Source organism: Neopsephotus bourkii, unplaced genomic scaffold (assembly GCF_033783945.1).
Source record: "Neopsephotus bourkii isolate Nb327-2 ecotype Australia unplaced genomic scaffold, CSIRO-AGI_Nbou_v1 NB_1132, whole genome shotgun sequence".
NCBI classification, from domain to species: domain Eukaryota; kingdom Metazoa; phylum Chordata; class Aves; order Psittaciformes; family Psittacidae; genus Neopsephotus; species Neopsephotus bourkii.
The window spans coordinates 1,093,451-1,115,129 of NW_026901618.1; the positions used below are offsets into that span (position 1 = coordinate 1,093,451).

General features: G+C 38.9%; 1 protein-coding gene across 6 annotated transcripts in view; it reads right to left on the bottom strand.

The window, feature by feature from the left end:
• The window catches only part of RBMS3 (RNA binding motif single stranded interacting protein 3), a 742,307-nt gene that overhangs the window by 333,957 nt on the left and 386,671 nt on the right, over positions 1-21,679 (bottom strand). For all 6 annotated transcript variants that reach the window (XM_061362639.1, XM_061362642.1, XM_061362644.1 and 3 more), the window contains one exon: positions 1,638-1,696. In XM_061362639.1, coding sequence (XP_061218623.1) covers positions 1,638-1,696 — 59 coding nt within the window. The remainder of the gene's footprint in view (positions 1-1,637; positions 1,697-21,679) is intronic.

The following is a 21,679-nucleotide window of genomic DNA, read 5'->3' on the forward strand; positions in this document are numbered from 1 at the left end:
TCCCCACAAGACCCCTCCAGATCTCCTACGCCTATGATCTAACACCTTCCCTCCCCAGAACCTCATCCTCAAGCCCTCCTACTCCAAAACCCTTCCTGTCCCACCACAGAACTCTTCCTCCTTGCTAAACCACTTAAGAATCCACTTGATCCACCCAGCCCTTTGTAGTTCTATCATGCTCCAAGTCCCCCTCTCCTTACAGCACTTCATGCTGCAGCCTGCCTCCACAACACAAACCTTCCACCCATGCAGCAGCCAGCAGCAGGCATGTCTATCTCATCCCAGCTCCAAAACTGCAAGGCTCACCTCTGTGCCCAGCTGGCCACCCTGCCAGGGCTTTCTGCACTTGGCCTAGCCTGTCATCCCACAAGAGTATTCCTTCATAATACAATAAAAATGCCAACAAAACCAAAGCAAAATACCCCAACCTACCACCCAAATACAAAACCCCCAACAAAACAAACCAAGTCTTGATCCTGGTGTGATAAAGAAATACAGAGTAATGTTAGCGGAAGAGGTCCCAGGAAAGAAAACGCACATTCAGGTGAAAGTAAATGCATGGTAGTGCCACATGATGGACCATGACTGATGGGATTGCTGACATTTTCTGGGGCTAAAATTGCAGTCTTCCAACTTATTCTTCCCTTTAGTCACTAATGGATGCTGTTGCTGGCAGGCAATAAAGGCACACACTTCTAGAGACTTCAATAACATCTCTGGTACAGATGGCAGGATTTTGCCCCATGTCATAATTTCCCCAAATACCTTTGCTGCTTCTCTTCACAGCCTTATCTGGTCACTCATTAAATGTATTCCTCTACTGCAATGGTTTGTTTGGCTTTTTTTTTTACTAATTCATATAGAAATGCTGTCCAGAATCTGCTTCTTATCAGAAGAACACATTCTAGCAGTTACTAGTGCAAAAGGATCCTGTATACCACTAGCATAAAGTTACAGAGTCTTTTCAATGCACAGCTTCTCCCCCATAGGGTTCATGGCTCTTCAGACTGGTAAATGAACAACAACTCTAGTCCTGAGATGCTACTAGACATGCTGGTCAATATTTATCTAGGCAAATATAGCTATACACATGCACAAAACATGCTGTATTTCACTAAAAAATGCTTTCATACATTAGCAAGAAAATTAAGAACAAAACTGGAAGAGGAATCATTTTTATATTACAGTATAGCAACCTGTGGATCTGTGTGTGTCATAAAGAATATATTCTTGCAATAGTATAGCCCAAGACCTCACAAAAATGAGAAAAAATAAACCAGGTTTTGCTCGGGAAACTTTTCCCAAAGGTTTCTCAGTTTTATATGGGAAATCAATTTGCATCACTGATCATATCATTCAAATCAGACAACACTATGTGGTTAGAAAGTAATTTACTTTTCTGCCGAAGCAATTTGATACTTGTTCTGATTTGTGATTTTCATTTTGTTTGTTAATGAAAAAAATTAATGAGCAATGTTACTGGAAACACAACTCAAAGCTGTGGCATTATTAAATATGCTTGTAATATACCATACATTATGTTGATTGCACAGTTGGAGCAAAAGCCTTGGCGGGCAAGCTACCAGTCAATTATTCAAACAGACAATGAACTCAGAGGGTGGACGCTTTGCACGTACCTTTGCACTGATTTGTATTTTTGTCAAGAATTGCCTTTGTGGATACAATTTTCCCATACCTGTAGAGAATACAAAAAAACAGAAACACATTACTATATCTTAACAACATACTAGCTATTTTTGTGCACATGTAACACATACACTAGGAAGAGATCTAGTGCTCTTGAAAACATGTTTGCCTGATACTCCTGGAGAGATTCCTTCTGTGCAGTTCAACAGACACTCTTAGGGTTAATTTTAAAAGCAGCACTGGTCATTTACCACACCCTGTCCATCCCTGGTCACTACACTGCACTGCCAGCATAAATTACAATAACAGCAAGGAATTTAGGGCATCAGCAGAAGGAAAAAGATTTCTTTGGTTAAATTACTTACACTTCCTTAATTTAAGTTTTTTTTTACTATTGTTTTTATTTTTAACTTCCAAACAAGGTTTGTTTTAACAGATATGGACCAGATTCCTATAGGATTAACAAAACTGCAGGAATTTTGGCCATTTGTGTTCATGTGTGCATCCATGCCTGCACATACACATTCTAAATTTCTGGTTTGGATAAACAGAAGCTTTAAGGTTTATGTGCTTCTAGCTCTTTCCAAGATGAATGTTGATACTTAGTTGGATTTATATTACCTCCCATAGACAGCATGGCACTGCACTGCATTCTGATAGACTTAGCATGATTAATATGGACTTTGGGCAGCTACAGCTTGTTGCATAAAGCAGCTAGACCATAAAGTAGATATCTGTCTTTACTTCACAGAATTTAAGACTAAAACAACAGACTTAATAGTAAGTATCACAAAACCTTGGTAAAAGGTCACAGAAGACAGCATTTATGGCTGAATATAAGACTTCAGGAGAATAAGGAAAATCATTTCATTTCTCAAGTCACTGGTATATCTTGGTCCCTGTTTCACTGAAGAGAACTTCCTCTAAAATGTCCTTTCCAGTTTTTTTTTAAAGAGCATTACTGGTACTCTGATGGACCGCACTTTCCTTTGGAAGACTTGTCCATGAAACGTAACTTTCACCATCAATGAAATATGTATTATTATAAAAGATTATAATGAAATGGAACCTTCAAATAGAAAAGCAACACTCATGGAAAATAACCAACAGTTCACAATTATAAAACCTTGAAATGTATGGAAGACCAATTTTTTTATTTGGTTAATCTTTATTAACAGCAATATAAATTTAGTGTTAAGTGACTTTTATTTGAAATCCAGAAACCAGGATGCGGAAGATCTTGCTGCAATTCCCTTCTATGCCTCAGGAGGAAACCTATGTCTGTTGCTATAGAGAAAAGGACCCAGAGCAGTCAGAGCACTGTACTACATATTCAAGGCATGATCTTTTCTGCCCTACCAGTTTGCAAACATACCCAGTAAACCAGAAAAAAAAAACACACACACACACACACACACACACACACACAAAAAAAAAAAAAGAAAGGGACAGGGAGCCAAAGAGAATGGTACCATCACTCACAGGGGAAAAGTTTCAGTCTGGGACCCAGCAAATACTTTCTCATGAGCAAGGAGCAGCAGCAATGGGAAAGACTGAGAACAGCCTCCCTGCACATACTCTTCGGTACCAGCACAGAAGATTTAAAGCAATTTTGTGCCTGAAAAAGTTCTCAGCTCAAATTTCCACACTGCGAGTGACATGTAACCACTTAGTTTTAGATAAAAGACTGTCTCTCCATCTCTCTTCACTCTGTTTTTGTGACTGATGCAAAGTGAGACTTTCCATTTCACTGTTTTTCCTTTCCCTAAGAACCCACAAAGGCATTTGTTTCCATTTGACTTTCAGTCTGGGGAGGAAAAACATGCTTTGTTTTATTTCAGACTGAAACCAGTCAAGAGGAGGGTGAACCGACCTAAAGGCATTAAGAGTTTGTACAATCTAAGTTGCGACCTGATTCAGCCATCTTTTAGGAACAACAACAACAAAAATAATCATACAAGCCTTCCTCTCCTTCACACCCTCTCCTTTTTTTGATGGCTCTGTAGAGAGGCAGGATTTTGTGCTCTGAAAGCAGACATAATTGACTGTATACTCCGCCATAATGGGTATATGCGCAGGTAGCTGTGGGTCTATTTTTGTCATATCTGCCTCCACTCCAAACCCATTTAATGTTAGCCATGAGATCACATGCTTTTCTAACCTCAGATGTCTCCAGAATTGGGTCTTTATACTCACTTATGTTCCACTTAATTTTATAATTCTTCATGGTAACACCTGAAGTTGACTTTGGCCCCAAAGACATTAGAGTCTTCACATATCTTAAGAAGGCAAAGTCAAATTCTCCGCCAGAGTGATCTATGGTTTTTCAGTGGGCCAACCTACCCAGCAGGAAATTTGGCCTGTGTGGTGCATCTTCATTTATTTGAATAATTTAGGTTTAAAATCAAATATATGAAAAACATGCAAAAAATGCAAAAAAAAACATGACTATCTTGTGCAGTAAATGGCCTCTGACAGATATATGGAAAAAGAATCCAGCAAAAAATCAGCGGCTAACCCACAACAACCTCAAATAAAACACAACCCCTACCTAAACTTCCGCCAACAAAAACTAACACCTAGCCTCCCTTTCAGCTCAGCCACTCCTAATGAATTGATATGTTGTTTCATCCAAGCCAAGTGAGAGCTAAACCTTAACACATCTTGCCAGCAGAGGCAGGCATTTGTGGTTCCACTGCTTTTATTACAGATTTCCCAGAGTTATTTGCTACATACTGTGATTCTGCAAATACTTAGTTACACTAGAGATTTTACTCACAGAACTAATTCTGTTCTGTTCAAAAGAGATTTCCTCCTGCATGTAAAGTTACATGCACACATTCACATTTGCAGAAACAGACATCAGTGGTAAGAAGCACCACAGTAACAAACACTATTATAGGCAATTAGCCATATGCAGCCAATTTAATCTACTGCTATAAACCTTGAGTGCTACCACAAGAAAGTAATTGGAATTAATTTGGACACTGTTTGCCTAAATATTTTAAGTAATTATTTTACAGTAATCAGAACATCAGTTCTGATGAAGAACATTAGTGTGCTGCATGAAATCAGGAAGGTATTTTGTTCCTACAAATGTAGTCATACTTCTTTCTTGCATGTGTGAAGAGTGGTATTAAGTTATGTCTTCCCTCCAAAGTTGTTTGGCTTTCTGTTTGCTTGACCTTTAATTGTGATTTTATTTCCCCAGAAGTAACAAAAATATATTGCTTAATGGGAACACACACAGAAACAAAGATAAAGTACATCACAAGGGCTGGCCTCTTGTTTTCTTACATTTAAATTGAAAGTACTGTAAAATTCAACAGCCTGCCCATCTCTGCAAACTACTGATATCACTAATGTAAAAAACATCACATATAGTTTTCTTGTCATGAGAAAACATGAGTACTGTTTAATTTCCTCCTGACTTACAGTGAATGCAGGTATTGTTTCAAAGATTTTGAATCAAAAATTCTGGTCAGAAAAAGATAATGGTGGAAATGAGTTCATCTCAATGCCTTATTGCCAACCCTTCAACATAACAACTGCATCATCAAGGATAACCTACTGCATCACAGTACTGAAGAAAATAGATGCAATGAACCTGTGAGATAGCTACCCCAAGAACATCTCTACTGAACATTGAACTGAAACTGCTATTCAGATTTCCAGACAGGCAGCACATGTTGTTTTTCATTACATTGTTCACAAAATGTTTTCTAAATGCATAGTAAGCACAAATAAAATTGTTTACATGCTTTTAAAAAGAAATACATATTTTAAACCCTTATATTCAATTATGCTTTTAATGTTCTTCTAAGTAACAATTTTCATTTAAAATCAGGTGGTCAGACATTTGAAAGAGCTTCCACATCACGAGCAACTACACAGACTAGGACTTCAGCTCATTAAAGAAGCATCCTTGCAGCAGCGAGATGATGGCTAGTTGTGTTCATTGCTACTCATAATACATAAGGACTGCCAAGAAAATTCTAAAGTTTAAAAACTGCAAAAGATGTACTTCCCCAGAATGGAAAGTTGCTTGTGGAACTCAATGCCACAGCCTGTGTTGATAACCCACGGAGGCTCATCTCTACATAAAGCTACCACACAGCTTCTAGGTTGGGAAATCTGTCATGAAATTAAAAGCAAAGACACATTTGTGGCCCTCGAAGTTACATACAGCTAGAAGATGGGAGAGGATAGCACAGAAATATCATCACGTGTTGTCCCTGTTTTAACATCAGGCACCTCCAGAGATGCTGAAACAAATTCCTGTCTGACCCAGCCCAGCCGTTCTTAAATTCCAAGAAAACATTAATTTGGGGACAGAAATACCTTCATACAAATATAAACATTTTTATCTTTCCTTGTATATATCAGTTTGGGTGAAACAGCTCAAGTCACCTGAAATCCACTACTAAAATTATAAGGAAAACTTAAAAAACATTTCACTTACAAATGGCAGTAACGCACAGTGTCACATAGAGGGTACAACTAAAGGAAGACCCCACAGAGAAACAACCTCTATGCTCGGTCCTGGCTACAGAGCTATGTCAAAAACCACTCAAGAGCCCCATCCCATTGCACCCCGCATTTTCTGACTACTCAGGAGATGGGAAAGATGCAAGCAATGCAGAATAAGCCCTCAACATACATCAAAGTTGCAGTTTCAATAGATCATTTCAAGAACTGGCATGCAGGTGGTCAATCAGCACTTACACTGCAGACAAAGCTCAACCCAGTTGCTCCTGGGAAGCTATCTGATATCTGCTGTTAAAATGGAGATAGCTCCTAAAAGAAGCACTTCAACTGCAAGTGATACCACTCGCAAGATGTTGCAGCCTTACTCACTGCCCATGCCGAACCCAACCCAATAGGAATTTGCTGTCAAATGACACAAAGTTTTCAAGCCATTTCTGTTTCTGCTGGCAGAAAGCCAAGGGTGCAGGGAAGACAAGTGGGCAACCAGGATCAGGAGGCAAGTGAGATTCATCTGTGAACCAGCTCAAGACAGGGGAACTGGGTGCCACTCATCCCCCTACTAAGGGACAACTGCCACCAGGAGCTGCTGGGTCAAAAAAGGGATTGCCTGGGAGACCAGACTGGTTGGGGTCATTCACACTGAAATTCAGCTTTTCCATGTGGTTATGGAAAAGGATAGGTATGTCTTACTCTGTCCTCCAAGCCCGCCTTTTGGAGTGGCCTCTCCCCGTCCTGTAACACAAAATGGCCTTTGGAGTAGACAGGCTGATTCTCTCACCACCACCCAATTCACTGCTATATACACTGCTGTCCTCAGCTACAAGGTGGTAGGTGCACAGGTGTGTACAAAACAAAGCTTTTGCCCAATTCTGGTTCCTGCTTTTATGTGTTAAATGAATGTGAGTCTTGGAATTTAAACTCAAGTAACTAGTATAAAGAATTCTTTGCTTAGGGAAACCAGTGGAATCACCATGTAATTTCCAAGTTCAAAGCTTAATAATTATGTCTCCAGAATCAGGGCTTACTCAAGGCCTCATGCATTGCACTCGGACAACAATTCACCCGACTGAAAACAGTCGACATTTCTGGGCATTTAGGTAACATATGCTTTTGTCTTGGGAACTTTTGTACTGGGATGAATATGACCAGCAGTAATTGGATTTAGATAAGCAACTCTGAGGCTCTTTCATTCTTGTGAATTAATATATAAATAGCATAACTGGGTTTATCTTGTTTAAAGCAGGCTCTGTTAAGAAAATCATGGATTTGGCGAGAAAAAAAAAAAAAGCCACATTATAAGGCCTAAAGTACAGAAGAAACTTCTGCTGGGTTTCTCAGATATGTTATTCCAACAATACGCTGCCACATGAACTTAAGACATTTAAATATCCCCAAAATGGAAATTCATCCAGAAAGAAAATTCTAATTTGCATGATCATTTCTGGACATTTCATCTACTACATGGCATTTTCAATGCTAGTATTTTTTTCTCAAAAAAAATACAACACATTACTATTCTATCCACTAACAGAGATTGAGCTGCTTCATTGTTGTTTCTCTGTACGTTATGTTTTAATTAAAAAAAAAAAAGAAAAATTAAGATTAAGCTCTTTTATTCACACAAAAAATACAGCTACAAAATTCATGCTGTTCAGAGCACCATTTATTTGCACACACCAATGCCTGGCTTGGCGAACCAACAGAAACAAGGAGGTGTAGGGAACCTATGGTGTACTGGATCAACAAGACAGTACTTCTGTAAGAACTTAACATTCATCTGCTGTCTTCTCTACTTACTTCAGTCTGGCTGTCAAGTTCACAAAAGCATTCCTTTACTAGATATAATACAAGTTAGTACAGAAATTCAGAGTAACGACTTGTCCCAGGGTTTCAAAAGCACCACAGAAAAAGGGAGAAGGGCCTCTTAAATCCTTTGGTTGTAGATCTAAACCACCCCTGGACCAAGAGAGAGCGCGACATATTTCCTGTTCAAACTATCTGCATTCATACACTTAAACATTATATGCACATTCACCTCTGGAAAAATGGTCCCAAATGAAAGTGTACAGGCTCTGGAGACTTGCTGTAAGTGTTTTAAGTACTTAGGAAATAAAGCCAGGTAAAACAGAAGTTAAAGTAAATGAAATTTAAACAGATATTGCATTTCTGGGAATAGAAAGAATTTGACCTTTCAGAGCTTTAAGAAGTATATCCCTTTAGTAGTTTTAAGGTAACTTTTCCTTTAGCCTTGTTCCTTTCCTTGCTAAAAAAAAAATAAATAAAAAATAATAAAATATTTTTTGTCTGCATGTAAATGAAATTAAGTGGCCTGATGCAACACTTGCAGAAATCAAAGGCAGTTTTTTCTTTGCCTTCAGTAGCTCAAATCCTATTCACAGTGCTTATAATAAGGCTACAGATCATCACACTCTTGATACCCAAGACAGAATAAAATGTCACTCACTGAAGTGGCACAACCCATAAAACCCTGACATTTTTATAGTGTTTTTCCCCAGTTTGTTGCAAGACACTTGACTCTTCACTGCAGTTTTTGTTTAAAATGTTTATTCTGAATTAGTGCTATTATATTCATATTCCATCAGTATGTTTGAATACTGACACTATTTAAGACTTGTAAAATATGATTACATTGTTGTACATCATATTTAAATTAAAATTCTGACATTAGTATTTTTCCTTTGATAGAAAGCTGTATTTTCCCCTCACATTTCTGCCATGACAAATAACCAGTGTTAATAATTAATTAGCAAAATATTCTACAGTTGCTAAACTAAGTATGAAAAATGAAATCCATGCACAAATTAATAACTATGATTTCATGCAGAACATTTCAGTCCTTCTTCTGGGCCATCATTAAATCTTCAACTACTAATTACTCTGTATTAGCAAGAATTCAAATGTGGTTTTTTTTAAATGCAACTTTTGTTTGTAGACATTTAACAGTGCTGCTAAATTTTCTGTATAATGATAGGATGCATTACTGAGAAGACAGCTTAAGAACTGAAACCCTTCAAAGAATGAGATGTGGTTTACTGTAGCCTGTCACAAATAACAATAGCAGGCATACCCTGATTTTCAAAGAATCGGAGGAAAAAAAATTACAAATCAAACCCCTATCTTTCCTACTATAAAGACATTGCTCATTGGCATCTACACAACAGTTATTTCAGGTATTGTGGAAATACCCCCCCCAACATATCATTCCTGTAATGTAGAATTTATTTACTTTGTATGTTCTTGCATGCTGTGCTGTCTTCTATCCAACTTCTCATTCACAATCTTGCTTACTTATGGAGGATTCATTGTGAAATTACAGTTGGTATGAACCAGCATGTCAGCATACCATGATATTAATCTCTAAAGTATTCAATCATTTAACAATAGCCTCATTATTCAAGGGAACTTTGAGCATTCACTTTGCACAGATTTTCTGACATTTCACTAAAACAATCTACTCTTAAAACAATTCAATGACTGCAGCATATTGTAAAATATACATATAAATACATATGTCTCAGTCAGATGGTTCCTTTCCAAAAATAGCCAAGAAATGAAAAAGAGTTTACAAGGAATTAAAGAAAAAAGCAAGAACTCCAGCTACCACCAGGGACCATGAACTCAAACTGATAATTTAAAGCTAAAGCATTTTATAGAGTTCACACAGAGGCCATTTGAATCAAATGTGTGAGTGAGACTTCTTGAGTTCACAGAGCTCCAATTTCATTATTTACAAATTAGAAAAATCCAGGTACCTGAGATGTCTTTGGAAACAATGTAGTTCTGAGAGGAACTGCTGTTTAGGATTTCTACTTTGCAAAATACATATTTCAGGAACTATATCACAGAACTACATCTTTTTCTTAATATATATTTTTTAATCTTTTTTATTTCCAGAGCTGGAATGTCACAGTTGTATTCCTTTTCAAAGGCCAGGCTTTGACAAAAGTGGTTCAGAGAAGCACATTTTGCTTTGCCAGAATTTTTCAAGGGGTAACAAGAAGAATCTGGGTTTGGATTTTTATAATTACAAGGACAGAAGTTCACACTGCTTGCCCAGGACTGAAATGGAATAACTCTCGTTTTGAGTTTCTTTGATTTTTATGTAGCTCCAGGAAGCATATTTTTAAAAGCAGAGTTTCTTTAGTCTGTTTATTTGGACAACTATGCAGCGTAAAGACAGCCTCAAGAGAGGGTGTGAAAATGCATTCAATAAGCTATTTGTCCACAGTATTTTTAAACACTCACGCATATCTACAACTTCAGGCATGTAAGAAACACAGTTGAACTTAAACACAACAATCCTCATTTCCCAAGTTTAAAGTATGTTTGTAAGCTCATAAATTAATGTGCTTGCTTGGTGTGGAAAGTCCTCCCTGCAGCTCCGGTACAGTAAACAGACTTACACAGGACATGCAAGTGCATGTTTCCAGTCAGCAAGTGTTTTATTTTCCTCAGTGCAAGGCCTATAACTGCTACAGTAATTGGTTTTAATAGGACAAATCTGATCTTGCTGGTAAGTCACCACAACTCTCAGGCCAGGGTTCCAAAGCAGGTATTCGCAAAAGCTTTTTCAAAAGCAAAATTTGGATTAGGTGAAGTCACCCATCATGCAATATAGGTACATAATTTATCAATCGTGTATTAATTTTTTTTTGTCTTCAAAATGCTTTAAAAACTTGCAAGTAAATACAGCATTACATTCTGACAAAAAAACCAAAAAAAAATTATATAAATAATAAGTCATTCTTTATTGTTACTGTCCGAAGAGAGATGGACATAACTGAACGTATTAGCCTTATTGTGTCAGGCTGGTAAATACCTTTGGAGAGGAAAAACTTATTAAAAACGGTGCTTTGGATCAGGCTTTTGGTTTCCAGAAACATGGCACCCTCCTCCTGTCTCCAATGGGCTGCCACAGTTTACACCAACAGAGCTACTGCGTCATTATTTTCTGTCTCTGAGCGCTGAAGTTACACTTTCAGGTAACATCAAGGGGCAGGGAATACAGCATAATTAGCACACCTTGTAGCTCTCTGCTCATCAGTCAGCACTTCTGAGCCTAAGACAAACAAAGTCTTAGTCAACCAAAACCTCTTTCAGGCTTTGTGCCAGATGCTCTAGCTGGACACCTCAGAATTGAGTCTCTTACAGAAGAAAAGCCAATACTGGCAACTGCTGTGCTCTGCTGTGGTTCAGCTTGCACTCAGGAACAGCCAGCATGGACCAGGAAGGGGTTAGATAAGCCATGGTATTCACTAAATAAATACACTCTTTATATACTCGGTATCTTTTGTCCTTAAAAGGAAACTTGTTTCGTTCTGCCAGACAGAACCCCGGATAGAGAGCTATGAAAAAATAAGTGCTATGTAGCCCATCCATTCTGAAATATACATGAGCAGATCTGGGGGAAGGAGCAAGAATTTAAATATTTTACATTTCTGCTGAGAAATTTTACCCCAGGAACAAAAGACTCATTAAAAACCTTAGTGAGCACATCTTGAAATCAACCAGTAACACTGGATTTGGAAGCAAATTTGCTTCAGTTGCTTGTGAGCCCTCAAGACATGACTTTTGTATACTACTGGCCTCAGGTGACTTCAAATAAACTAATTAAATCAGCTACAATCCTCAAACATATAAAGATACGCACGGGAAAACTGAGAGAGAACTGTGATTCACTGAGATAAACCCATAATTCTTCCTGTAACTGGCCAAGTAGTATAGTACGGACAATTCCTGCTGTTCTCAAACACACAAAGTTATGAAGTTATCTTTCAGTATCAAAAAATAACTAAGAAATAAACATATTTGAGATATTTTATTTTGGTTATGTATTTCAAGCCTTTGTGATAAACTCAGGTTGTGTTTCATGCCTGTCTTTACAGCCATGAAAGAAAGAAACCTACTTTTTTCAAAAACTCAAAGCTGAGATTCCCATCTTATCCCATGCCTCAGGACCTAAGGCTTTAAGAAACAAATAATGCAAACCTCGCAATAAACTTCTGAGAGTTGGCAACACCAAGGGCAATGTCTTCATCAAATATTAGTGAACATCCTCAGCTAGGGAAAAAAACACTGCTTGGCAGTTGCATGTTTTGGGTCCCAGAAAACACACTTCCAAATGAAAAAAAAATAATAACAACAATGAACAAATCTGCCCTGTATTCTATTCCCTGCTTTATAGAAAGAGCTGGATTTAAAGATTTATGAAAATCCCAGTGTTGATACCTGTCACTTTACTACAGCAGTCAAAATATAATCTATCAAATGTGCTGGGTTTAAAAATTAATAGCACAAAGTTTACAGTGATCACCTCCAGTGGCAGGCTGACTGCTTTTTTGAATACCCCATCAGAAACAGTGAAAGCACAAAAACAATGTAAAAAGGACTTAGTTTTGTCTTCATGGATTCGAAGACACATTCCAAATAAAACAGACTTGCAGCCTGCAAATATTTACAACTATAAACAACTGAATTCATACTCTGGACAGCTCTGAATACACCCAATAGCCAACTTATATAAATCAAGCACTTGCAATATCAGGCCACGTGTTTACACATTCCTGAAACATCTTATTCATCAACCGCATTTGCCCCCTTTGCTCCCCCTTACTCAGACCATGGGAGTTTCTATTTCCCTTTTTGCTTAAGGGAAGGAAGTTCTCAGAAGACCAGTATCTTGAAATAAGAAGCCAAAGCAAAAGAAAAGGTCTATTCCAGCTATTCACTTCCTATATGCCTCAAGCCCTTCATTTTCTTTGGGCTTGCTCCGCAGACCACTAAGATCAAGAGGAAGGCTTACAGATTCGTCCTGTTCTGCAGTTGCTGAGGGCCATTAAAGGTTACTCTGCATGTGAGATTTCATTTGGTAAGACTATTTCCTAAGTTCAGAATTCAGTTTCTTTTTGATTCCCACATTCACAAGACAACAGCTTCTTTGTTCAAGCTTAATGTTTATGAGAATGCTATCTTATCCCTGGTTTAGTCTTTAATATTGAATAGAGTCAGAACATAATCATCCTCTTGTTTGAGATGTAAAGATTTATGTCTGTCTACATTTTTAAGATACATAAACATACAAACATACTTACAATGTCTGTGAAAATGTACTTTATTAGAGTTGTTATCTGAATGATGATATTTAACACCAGTCACAGTTTAGTTCCTTTATCTCCCCTGTAAAATATTTTTTCAAGATCTGTTACAAGAGTAAAATCACAGCATCCTAGAAGAAACAAGTTTCCTACAGCCTGCTTGCAAGGGAGCAGCAAGGTTGGAGCAACACGGTTTAAGCAGCAGGAAATCTGCAGAAAACAAGAGAGTGAAGCAAATCATTACAGTTTGGAGGAAGACTTCCATAGCCACGGTCACCCAAAGTTGAAAGACACACTTGGTGCTGCAGTGAAACTGTGGTTGAGAGACACAAACTTGCAAGAGTGGAGAATGGCAGAATATTACCCTATTCTGAGTTCCCAGCTACACCTATACGTTGTGAGGAATACAAGGACCCCTCCATGCCAGAGCCATGCTGATCCTGCAGGAAAACATGGAGCTACTTCAGATGGCTTTAATCTAATCCCAGGTTTCCCTGCATGGCTCTAAATCCCAAGAGCATCTGCAATACAGATGCTCCTTCAGAAAGTTAAATACACCGCGCTGGTTCAGCTCTCCATGTCTGTCCTACATCTAAAGGGAAAGCACACTTTAAAAAAAGAATCACTAAATATCTAAAGCCCTCACCAACCTCCCAATGTCCCCCACCCCAGCGCTTCTTCAGAAGGCCAGTCTTTCTTTCATCTCTGAGACCTGCTCAATTCTGACAAGGGGAAAAAAAAACCCCAAACAACCAAATCTACCTTGAACAGAAACCCTTTGAAGTCTTCCCTCAATTTTGAAGCCTTTGCAATTTTTAATCCCTGCTCTGCCAATATTGTCTCCCCTTCCCCCTTCAATGGAAATTTTCTACTTTTCACAAGCCCAGACCTCTGCAGAAAACTGATTTCCCCTAGGATACAGCGATCCTACTGTTCTACGCATAGCCATTGATGACCACCCTGTTCACCACAGAGACAGACAAGGCAGCATTCCTCCCCACCTCCTTAGCATAGAAAGTGCACAGGGGGGAAATAAGAACAACCTCAGAGCTTAACCATACCAAGAGTCCATCTTCTCCGGAAAATACCATATAAAATCTCTGAATGAATTATTATGGCAGCAAAATAATTCTTGCAGGTTTCTGTAACTCTCTACTTCCACTTCACCACATTAATTTTTTTTATATCTCCCCCAAATAACAACTATCATGTAGTTCCCTCTCTGCCAGAGCCACATGGGAATGAACCTGAAATCAGGTGCGACTTCAACTCATGTTGGTTATACTTGAGCCCTGACCTGAGGCTATCCAAGGGCAGAATGCATTTTAGCCTAGCCTGCAAAATGGTGAGAAAATACCTGGGTGTTGTACTGTTTGCAGGTTTAGCTGCCTTGCAAGCAGTGTACTTGCTGGCTTCACTATCTCTAAGAGATCCACAGTCTCATATTTGATTGCAGTGTCACTCCATCCTTGGAGTGACAAACAAACAATTTTCCCCTTAGCTGTTGGTGACTCTGATGGCAATATAAAATAAAGTGACTGTACTCACAAAAGAGATTAAACCTTCTCTATAAACATCGTGTGTATAGACTGTAAATTGACCGTCCTGCCTCCTCCTTGACCCATGCAATAACTTCCCCTTGTGCCTACTGGTACAGGAGTGTACAATGGAGAACTGGAAGCCACAAGGAAGAAGATGGGGTAATTACACCCTTTCCTCCATTTCTAACAAAGCATTTTTATGTGATGAAGTTAACCTTGCTTACTGAGTTACATTGCTAGTTTGCAGTACCAAAAATGAGGAAAAATATGAATAAGGCCTAAAGATGGGTATAGAGCTTTCTTTTTCTTTCTTCTATTTTTTTTTAAGTATAATTCAGTTAAGTTCCAGTGAGTTTACCCCAAATAAGTAGGAGCAGTGTCTTTAAATCCAAAGGTAAATTTAAACCAAAACAAAATCTTTGTAGTGACTGTTGAGCAAAAAAAAATAAATAAATAAAAAATAACAAACAAACAAAAAGAAAGCCAGACCTAAAAATTAGTTCTGAAATTGGGAAAAGGGCTTAGATACTGAACTCCAGCTTGGTCTGAAAAGAGTCTACACAGCTAATGCCTAATTCAGCACTTCAGAACTGCTGGGGTGGGTAAACTGCCCAAGCCAAGAAACTCATATTTAAAGCTCACATTGTCCAGCTACACTCTCTACATTGTGCCAGGATTTTCTTTATATAATTCTCAGTAACGCTGGCTGATGTTAGCTGAGGAAATCCTCTGCAGACAAACAGGACAATCCACCCCACTGTAGGTTCCATAAAATCACACGCTCTATGGAAATTTCCAAATACCTCGGCACAATATGGGTGAGTTAAGGATAAAGTTTCAAGCCTGAACTCCATAATTTCCTGTCTTCTGCTAGTCTACACAGCTCTTTAATGTTACGTTAATATCATTTTTGTGGGTGTGATTGAATTACCCACCACCCTTGATGCCAGCATTAGTGGATTTCTGTGTAACAGGAGAGCATGCTTTACTGCACATACTGTTACTGAATACTGTTAAGCAGACCAGCTGCAGACCTCCTGATAGCAGGACTGGAAGGCTACCTCGTTAGGAGGTGATGAGCACTTTACTGCTGGCACACAGCCCAAATCCCATGAACCCTCAGCCTGTCGAACTCGCCTGCATGTCCCCACCAGACAGCCTGCCACAACCCAGCCCCGGGACTCTGCTGAGAGCACAGGGATCCTCCTCCCAGGCTCAACATCCCAAGACCTACACAGTGCTGCCATGACTTGGCAGTCTGAAAAAATAGAGATGTATTTACTTGGCGACATTTCGACTCCAGGTGCAACAGAGGGCTGCTAAATTCTCCACTGAGAGCATGCCTCACACACTGGTGACAGCTACTAACTAGTGGCACAGTGCTTTAAAAATCCTTTTCAGAAGTCTTTGCAAAGAGATTAAAATACCACATGTACGTGAGCTGTAACAATTCTAGGGCAGCCTCCGAAGGGAGATTTAACACGTGCTTTCTCATCAATACCCTTGCACTGCTAACCAGCACCTACCTAGCAAATGATGAGCCTGACTACTACCATGGGCAGAAATATCCCTTTTTAGAGAAAAACTGCATTACAGGAGGAAGTGAGAGCAGATCCTGGAAAAAAAGAATGAGGGAAGACAAGGAATTTAAGTCTGTTCCACGTAGCCAGCTCAGTACACACTAGTACATACTAAACTTTCCTGACAGGCATCATCATATAAGGAGATGTGATGTATTCTAATCACTCTTGCCACTCTGGCCTATCTATTCCTCACTGTAAAACACCTTATACGCTGGCTAGCAAAGCTCTACTTACCCAGTAGCAGTGGGAAATTCAGCTGCTAGTGCTCACCTAACAGCAGCCCCGTGTCCCCAACACCATGGGAACAGCACAGGAGGAACAAGTGATGTGGTTCTGTAATTAAGAGAAATTTCTTGTCTCTCTATATGTAAGTGTAGTAAGAACCAACAAATACAGGAACCTAAGAAGAACTAAAAAGTGCAAATCCATGTTACAACAAAGCCATTTTTTTCTTACAACTTGCTGAAAATAGAGATGAAACAATCAGAAGTCCTAAAAGTTCTGACAGTATTTAATAGCTGCATCATTATAGACTGCCTCCCATGTCTCTAAGGCCTGCAATCAATCACGTCTTTAGTCTAATTCTTATGTTAGGCAATGAGCAAAATCATGGTATGAACATAGTGCCATGCTTTGATTTAAACCCCACCAATGACTTCATCATATTCCATTATGTTTCACTATAGCCACTAGTTTTTCTTTCTGTTTAGAAGCAATCGCTTTATGTTCATTTTATTCTGAGAATCAAGAGACTGCCCTATATGAATTCTTCAATGGGCTGTATGTTTGTATATGTGATAGGAATTCATTTGTTATGCAGTTCATAAGACACTTAATAAACTTAAAATCAAAATATTTGTGCTAAATTATTGCAGAGTAATTAAAAAATGACATAGCCATATTCCATTCAACTGAAAATCCTAAATTTGGTATTGATTTAGGTAAAGCAGATAGGACAAGAAACATTAAAGATTAGTAGAGAAATCAAGGTCTACAAAATTAACTATAGCTTAGATCCCAAATCCTTACTTTTTAAAATAAACCTTCAACAGTGCTGCAAGTTTTCCCTTTCTGTGGATTTTTGTTACTCAAAGCTGACAATGGACAGACACCTGGTTTACAATTAAAGGTAATGAATACCTTGGAGGTGAAAAAATGAGCTTCTGCTTCTGATATAATGCCAGTACCAGTGTACTGTGATCTCAACAGAGTGCATGCCGCACCTTACACTCCCGCTGGGATACCACAGCAGCTTTTGAGCGTCATTTCTCCTGCTTAGGAACACAGATGTTCCAGTGATATGTTTCATCCACTTAAGGATGTATACAAACAGATATGGCTACATAAACTACACATAATAACACAACTCCATAAATATGAAAAGGGACATTTTAACCTCAAATAATAAGTTTTTTTAAATGACCTTCTCAGTCCTTGATGAAATTATCTAAAGGCTGTCATATAATCAGAGAGTTAAACAGCTCAATTTATTTTGATTATTACAGGAAAAAGCCTGAAAGTGACTTGATTATATTACTTCTGGGAGAAGGACAAAGGAAGAGGGAAAGTACCTGAAAGGTCTTTAATCTGATTACACCAGAACCAACAGGTAAAAACACCAGAAAGTTGATTTGGAAGTGGATCTGAAATTCTGAGCAGGTAATGTGGTTATCAGGAACAAACTGTATCTTCAGATTCAGAGCGGGTGCCTTTCTGGCAGATATTCTTTACATCAAAATAAATTGCTATATTAATTCCAGGAGAAAACAAGGGAAATTTAAGGACCTGAATCAAACATGAAATAATACTAGACCATCCCTTGGTCTCTTCTGGATTGTAAATTCTATGAATCTGTGGATTATTTTATCCCTTTTAATTACTAGTTCCCTACTATAAAGAAGCTAAAAAGTTAATATTTTTCTTGAATCAGTGAATTACAGAAAATAATTGAAGTTTTATAATTGGATTATATGGAAATGCTGAACTGGGAAGCTGAAGTAAGGAAAGTGTATCTGTTTGGGATTTTTTTATGTGATCACCAGGCAGTAATAGTCATAAATGCTGCACTTATTACCTGTATTACACTGAAACAATAACATGGCTGTGATCCTGCAATAACTGATACTTGAACAGACTTCAGTGTTTCCATGAAGCTTATACGATGCTGGATATCTGTTGGCAGCAAACTTATTTCAGAATACAACTTATATTTCCACACAGCCCTTACCTTCATTAGTTTATGGGGGGTCACCCCCAGAGCTGTGGCTAGGTACTTTCCAAAAGAACCAGAATCCAGAGGTCTTCACTTTCCCCAAAGTCTGTGATAGGGACACAGAAAATACACACCCAAACAAAGTGAAAAACCTCTTCTGATCTCTGTCAGATCAACATCTTTTAAAAATTAGGCTGAAAACATTCCCTCTTGCCTGTCTCCATTTTATAATGAGACAGACATAAAACCTCTGACGTAGCTGCAAAAATTCTAAGAAATTCCTTCTCTAGCAATCATCTTTTAAAAGAATTAAAGACTTTTCAGTGTTTAACACAAATCTAATGCACTGCTTCTCACAGAAATCATTCCAGGAAGTTACCACATACTTGGAATGAAGGACGTTGCATGCTGCATAGCACAGAGCTCTTGTCGCTGCTTGTTTGGATTGGTATGGGAAAGTCTACCAGCTGAGCACAATGACATTTTTGTGCTGATAATATTCAATAGCTTTGCCACCAAAGCTGGCCTGCCACTTCCCCTTACACAGAAATACAGGCATGCTCTGAGGTTCTTGCCATTAGCTGGAAGCAGTGCCGAGGTTATTCCTGTCTGGGGGCATAGGAGGGTGTATATTATTAAGCTGATATTGTTTCCTTCCAGCAAAGCTTTAGGACAATGTATTTCTTAAACAGATCTTAACATAATCTGCGTCATACCTTCTAGAGAAAGGTTACAGAAACAATTCTGCAACACAAATGTCAGAACATGAACAGTGTATTTACATCCTCTCGCAAAAGTCTGTGACTCCTAAGCAATATAAACCACATTCCAGCCAGAGAACTTCCACTTTCTTCTCCACGTTCTGCACATGTAATACAGCTATCAGCTCTCAAAGGACAACAAATCAGAAAGACCCACTGAACTTGACACCACAGAATTTAGGAGAAGAAATATCAAAAATGCTAAAAGTCATGGATGAAATTCGAAACAGAAGAACCAAGAGTGACTTGAACTTTCGTTGCCACTATTTCCATCTGAAAAAGCAAAAAACTACCCAAACAAATAAACAAAAACAAACAAAAAAAAAACCAAGGAAAAAATACCAAAAAACCCCAACAAACCAAAAGCACCAGAAGGATTCAAAAGGACAGCACTGAAAGGTTCTTTGTGAAACCACCAGCACATAGCACTGGAAAGCAGAAACTGAGCATCAGAGTTTTACAGAATGCCTTGAGGGTCTGGAAAATTCAGACTCTCAACAGTCCCATGGTCTTGAAGGCTCTTATACAGAGCAACTCACATTACAAAACCAGGCATTTGTGACAGACATGCATGGGCAGGACCTCTCTGTCCTTTGGACAGTTTTTGGCCATGAGCATTTTCAGACTCTTAAATGCTTCCATCAATAAGAAAACAGCCTTATGGCTGGCTGCATACAAAACATGCTGAAGAAGTGAGGAAAGGAGATACGGAAAAACTATAGAAACACACATATGTCAGAACAGGTCAGAAGCAGTTCATTAAGTGTGTTTCCCCTCTCTTTCTATCTCAACACCCCTCCTGCACAGTAGGCAAACCAAGAAGCTGTTTGTTGTGCTTTAGTGTGAGTTTTGGGGTTTTTTTGGTGGTGGTGGTTTCTTCCCCACCCCCACCTCCCCCCACTCCCGGCATCAGACAAAATGCTTTCAACAGCAGTGTCTGAGAATGCTGCCTCCTCCCCTATCTTCCATTAAATCAGGTTCATCCAACTTGAAAGGAGATGAGAAACTCTCACTGGCACTCTGTCACACTCCAGTGGAAAGACGGGCACATTCAAAACAGAAGAGTGCAGGTGATCATTTATAACTTTACATGGATTGTTTTTCTGCTTTTCTTCCTAACAATGGGAACGTTCACATCCCCAGTTGGATCTCTCTCTAGCGCTGTGGGCATTGGCTGACCTAGTTTTGTTTTCCCTGACAAAAAGGCTAGGCAAGAAGACCAGTTCCTTGCCTACCGAGGCAACTTTAATGCTTGTTTTTAACAACGAAAGACATTTGGGGATTATTTTAATGGAGAATGAATATACAAATAATTTTTTAATGCTATCAGGTAAAGGAGAAAAAACCTGTGCATGCCCATATTTACATACTGCAAAGATGTAATTTTTATATGAGTACAAAACTGCAAATCATCTGATTTCAGAAACCAAGATGTTGCTCAGAATAAATACAAGGTCTTTGTACCGTTTCAGACCCAGACAGCAACCTCATGTTTCTAACAGCATTAATAAGCACCATCACTGTAAGGATATCTCCAGTGCAAGAATTAACAAATCATGCCCCACAGCATTACGTTCCTCAATGTTCACTGTTTAGTCCCTGATCAAAGGCATTTTGACTTTAAAGTATTAACTTGAAATTTATTTCTTTCCCTTTCTTACCCCTCTCAATAAACTTTTAGGAATAGTCCATAATACAAATAACTTTTTTCCCCTCGGTCTTCACCAGCAATAGCTACAGACACTCTGCCCAAGTTGCAGGGACTGCAAGAATGAAGAACCACCTAAGACAAAGACCACCTAAGGAACCTGAAGGTGCATAAGCCCATGGGACTTCACAAGACACATCCACAGGGCCAACATGGCTTTTGGTGGCCTTCTATGGTAGGGCCACAGCGTTGGTGGACAAGGGACACCATGTATCTGGACTTGTGCAAGGCATTTGACACTGCTCTGCACAACATCCTGGTCTCTAAACTGGAGAGAAATGGATATGATGGATGGACCACTCAGTGGATAAAGAACTTGTCTGAATGGTCACGCTCCAGAAGTTGTGGTCAACAGTTCGATGTCCAAGTGGAAACCAGAAAAATGAGTGTTCCTCAGGGGTTGGTATTGGGAACGGTGCTGTTTAGCATCTTGTGGGATTGATGCACCCTCAGTAAGTTTGCCAAAAAACACCAAACTGTGTGGTGTGGTCAGCACCCTGAAGGGAAAGGATGCCATCCAGAGGGACCTGGACAGACTCAAGAGGTGGGCCAATGCCAACACCAAGGAATGAACACAGGCATTAACAAGTGAGAGGAACAAATTCATGTAGTTCCCTCATGGCT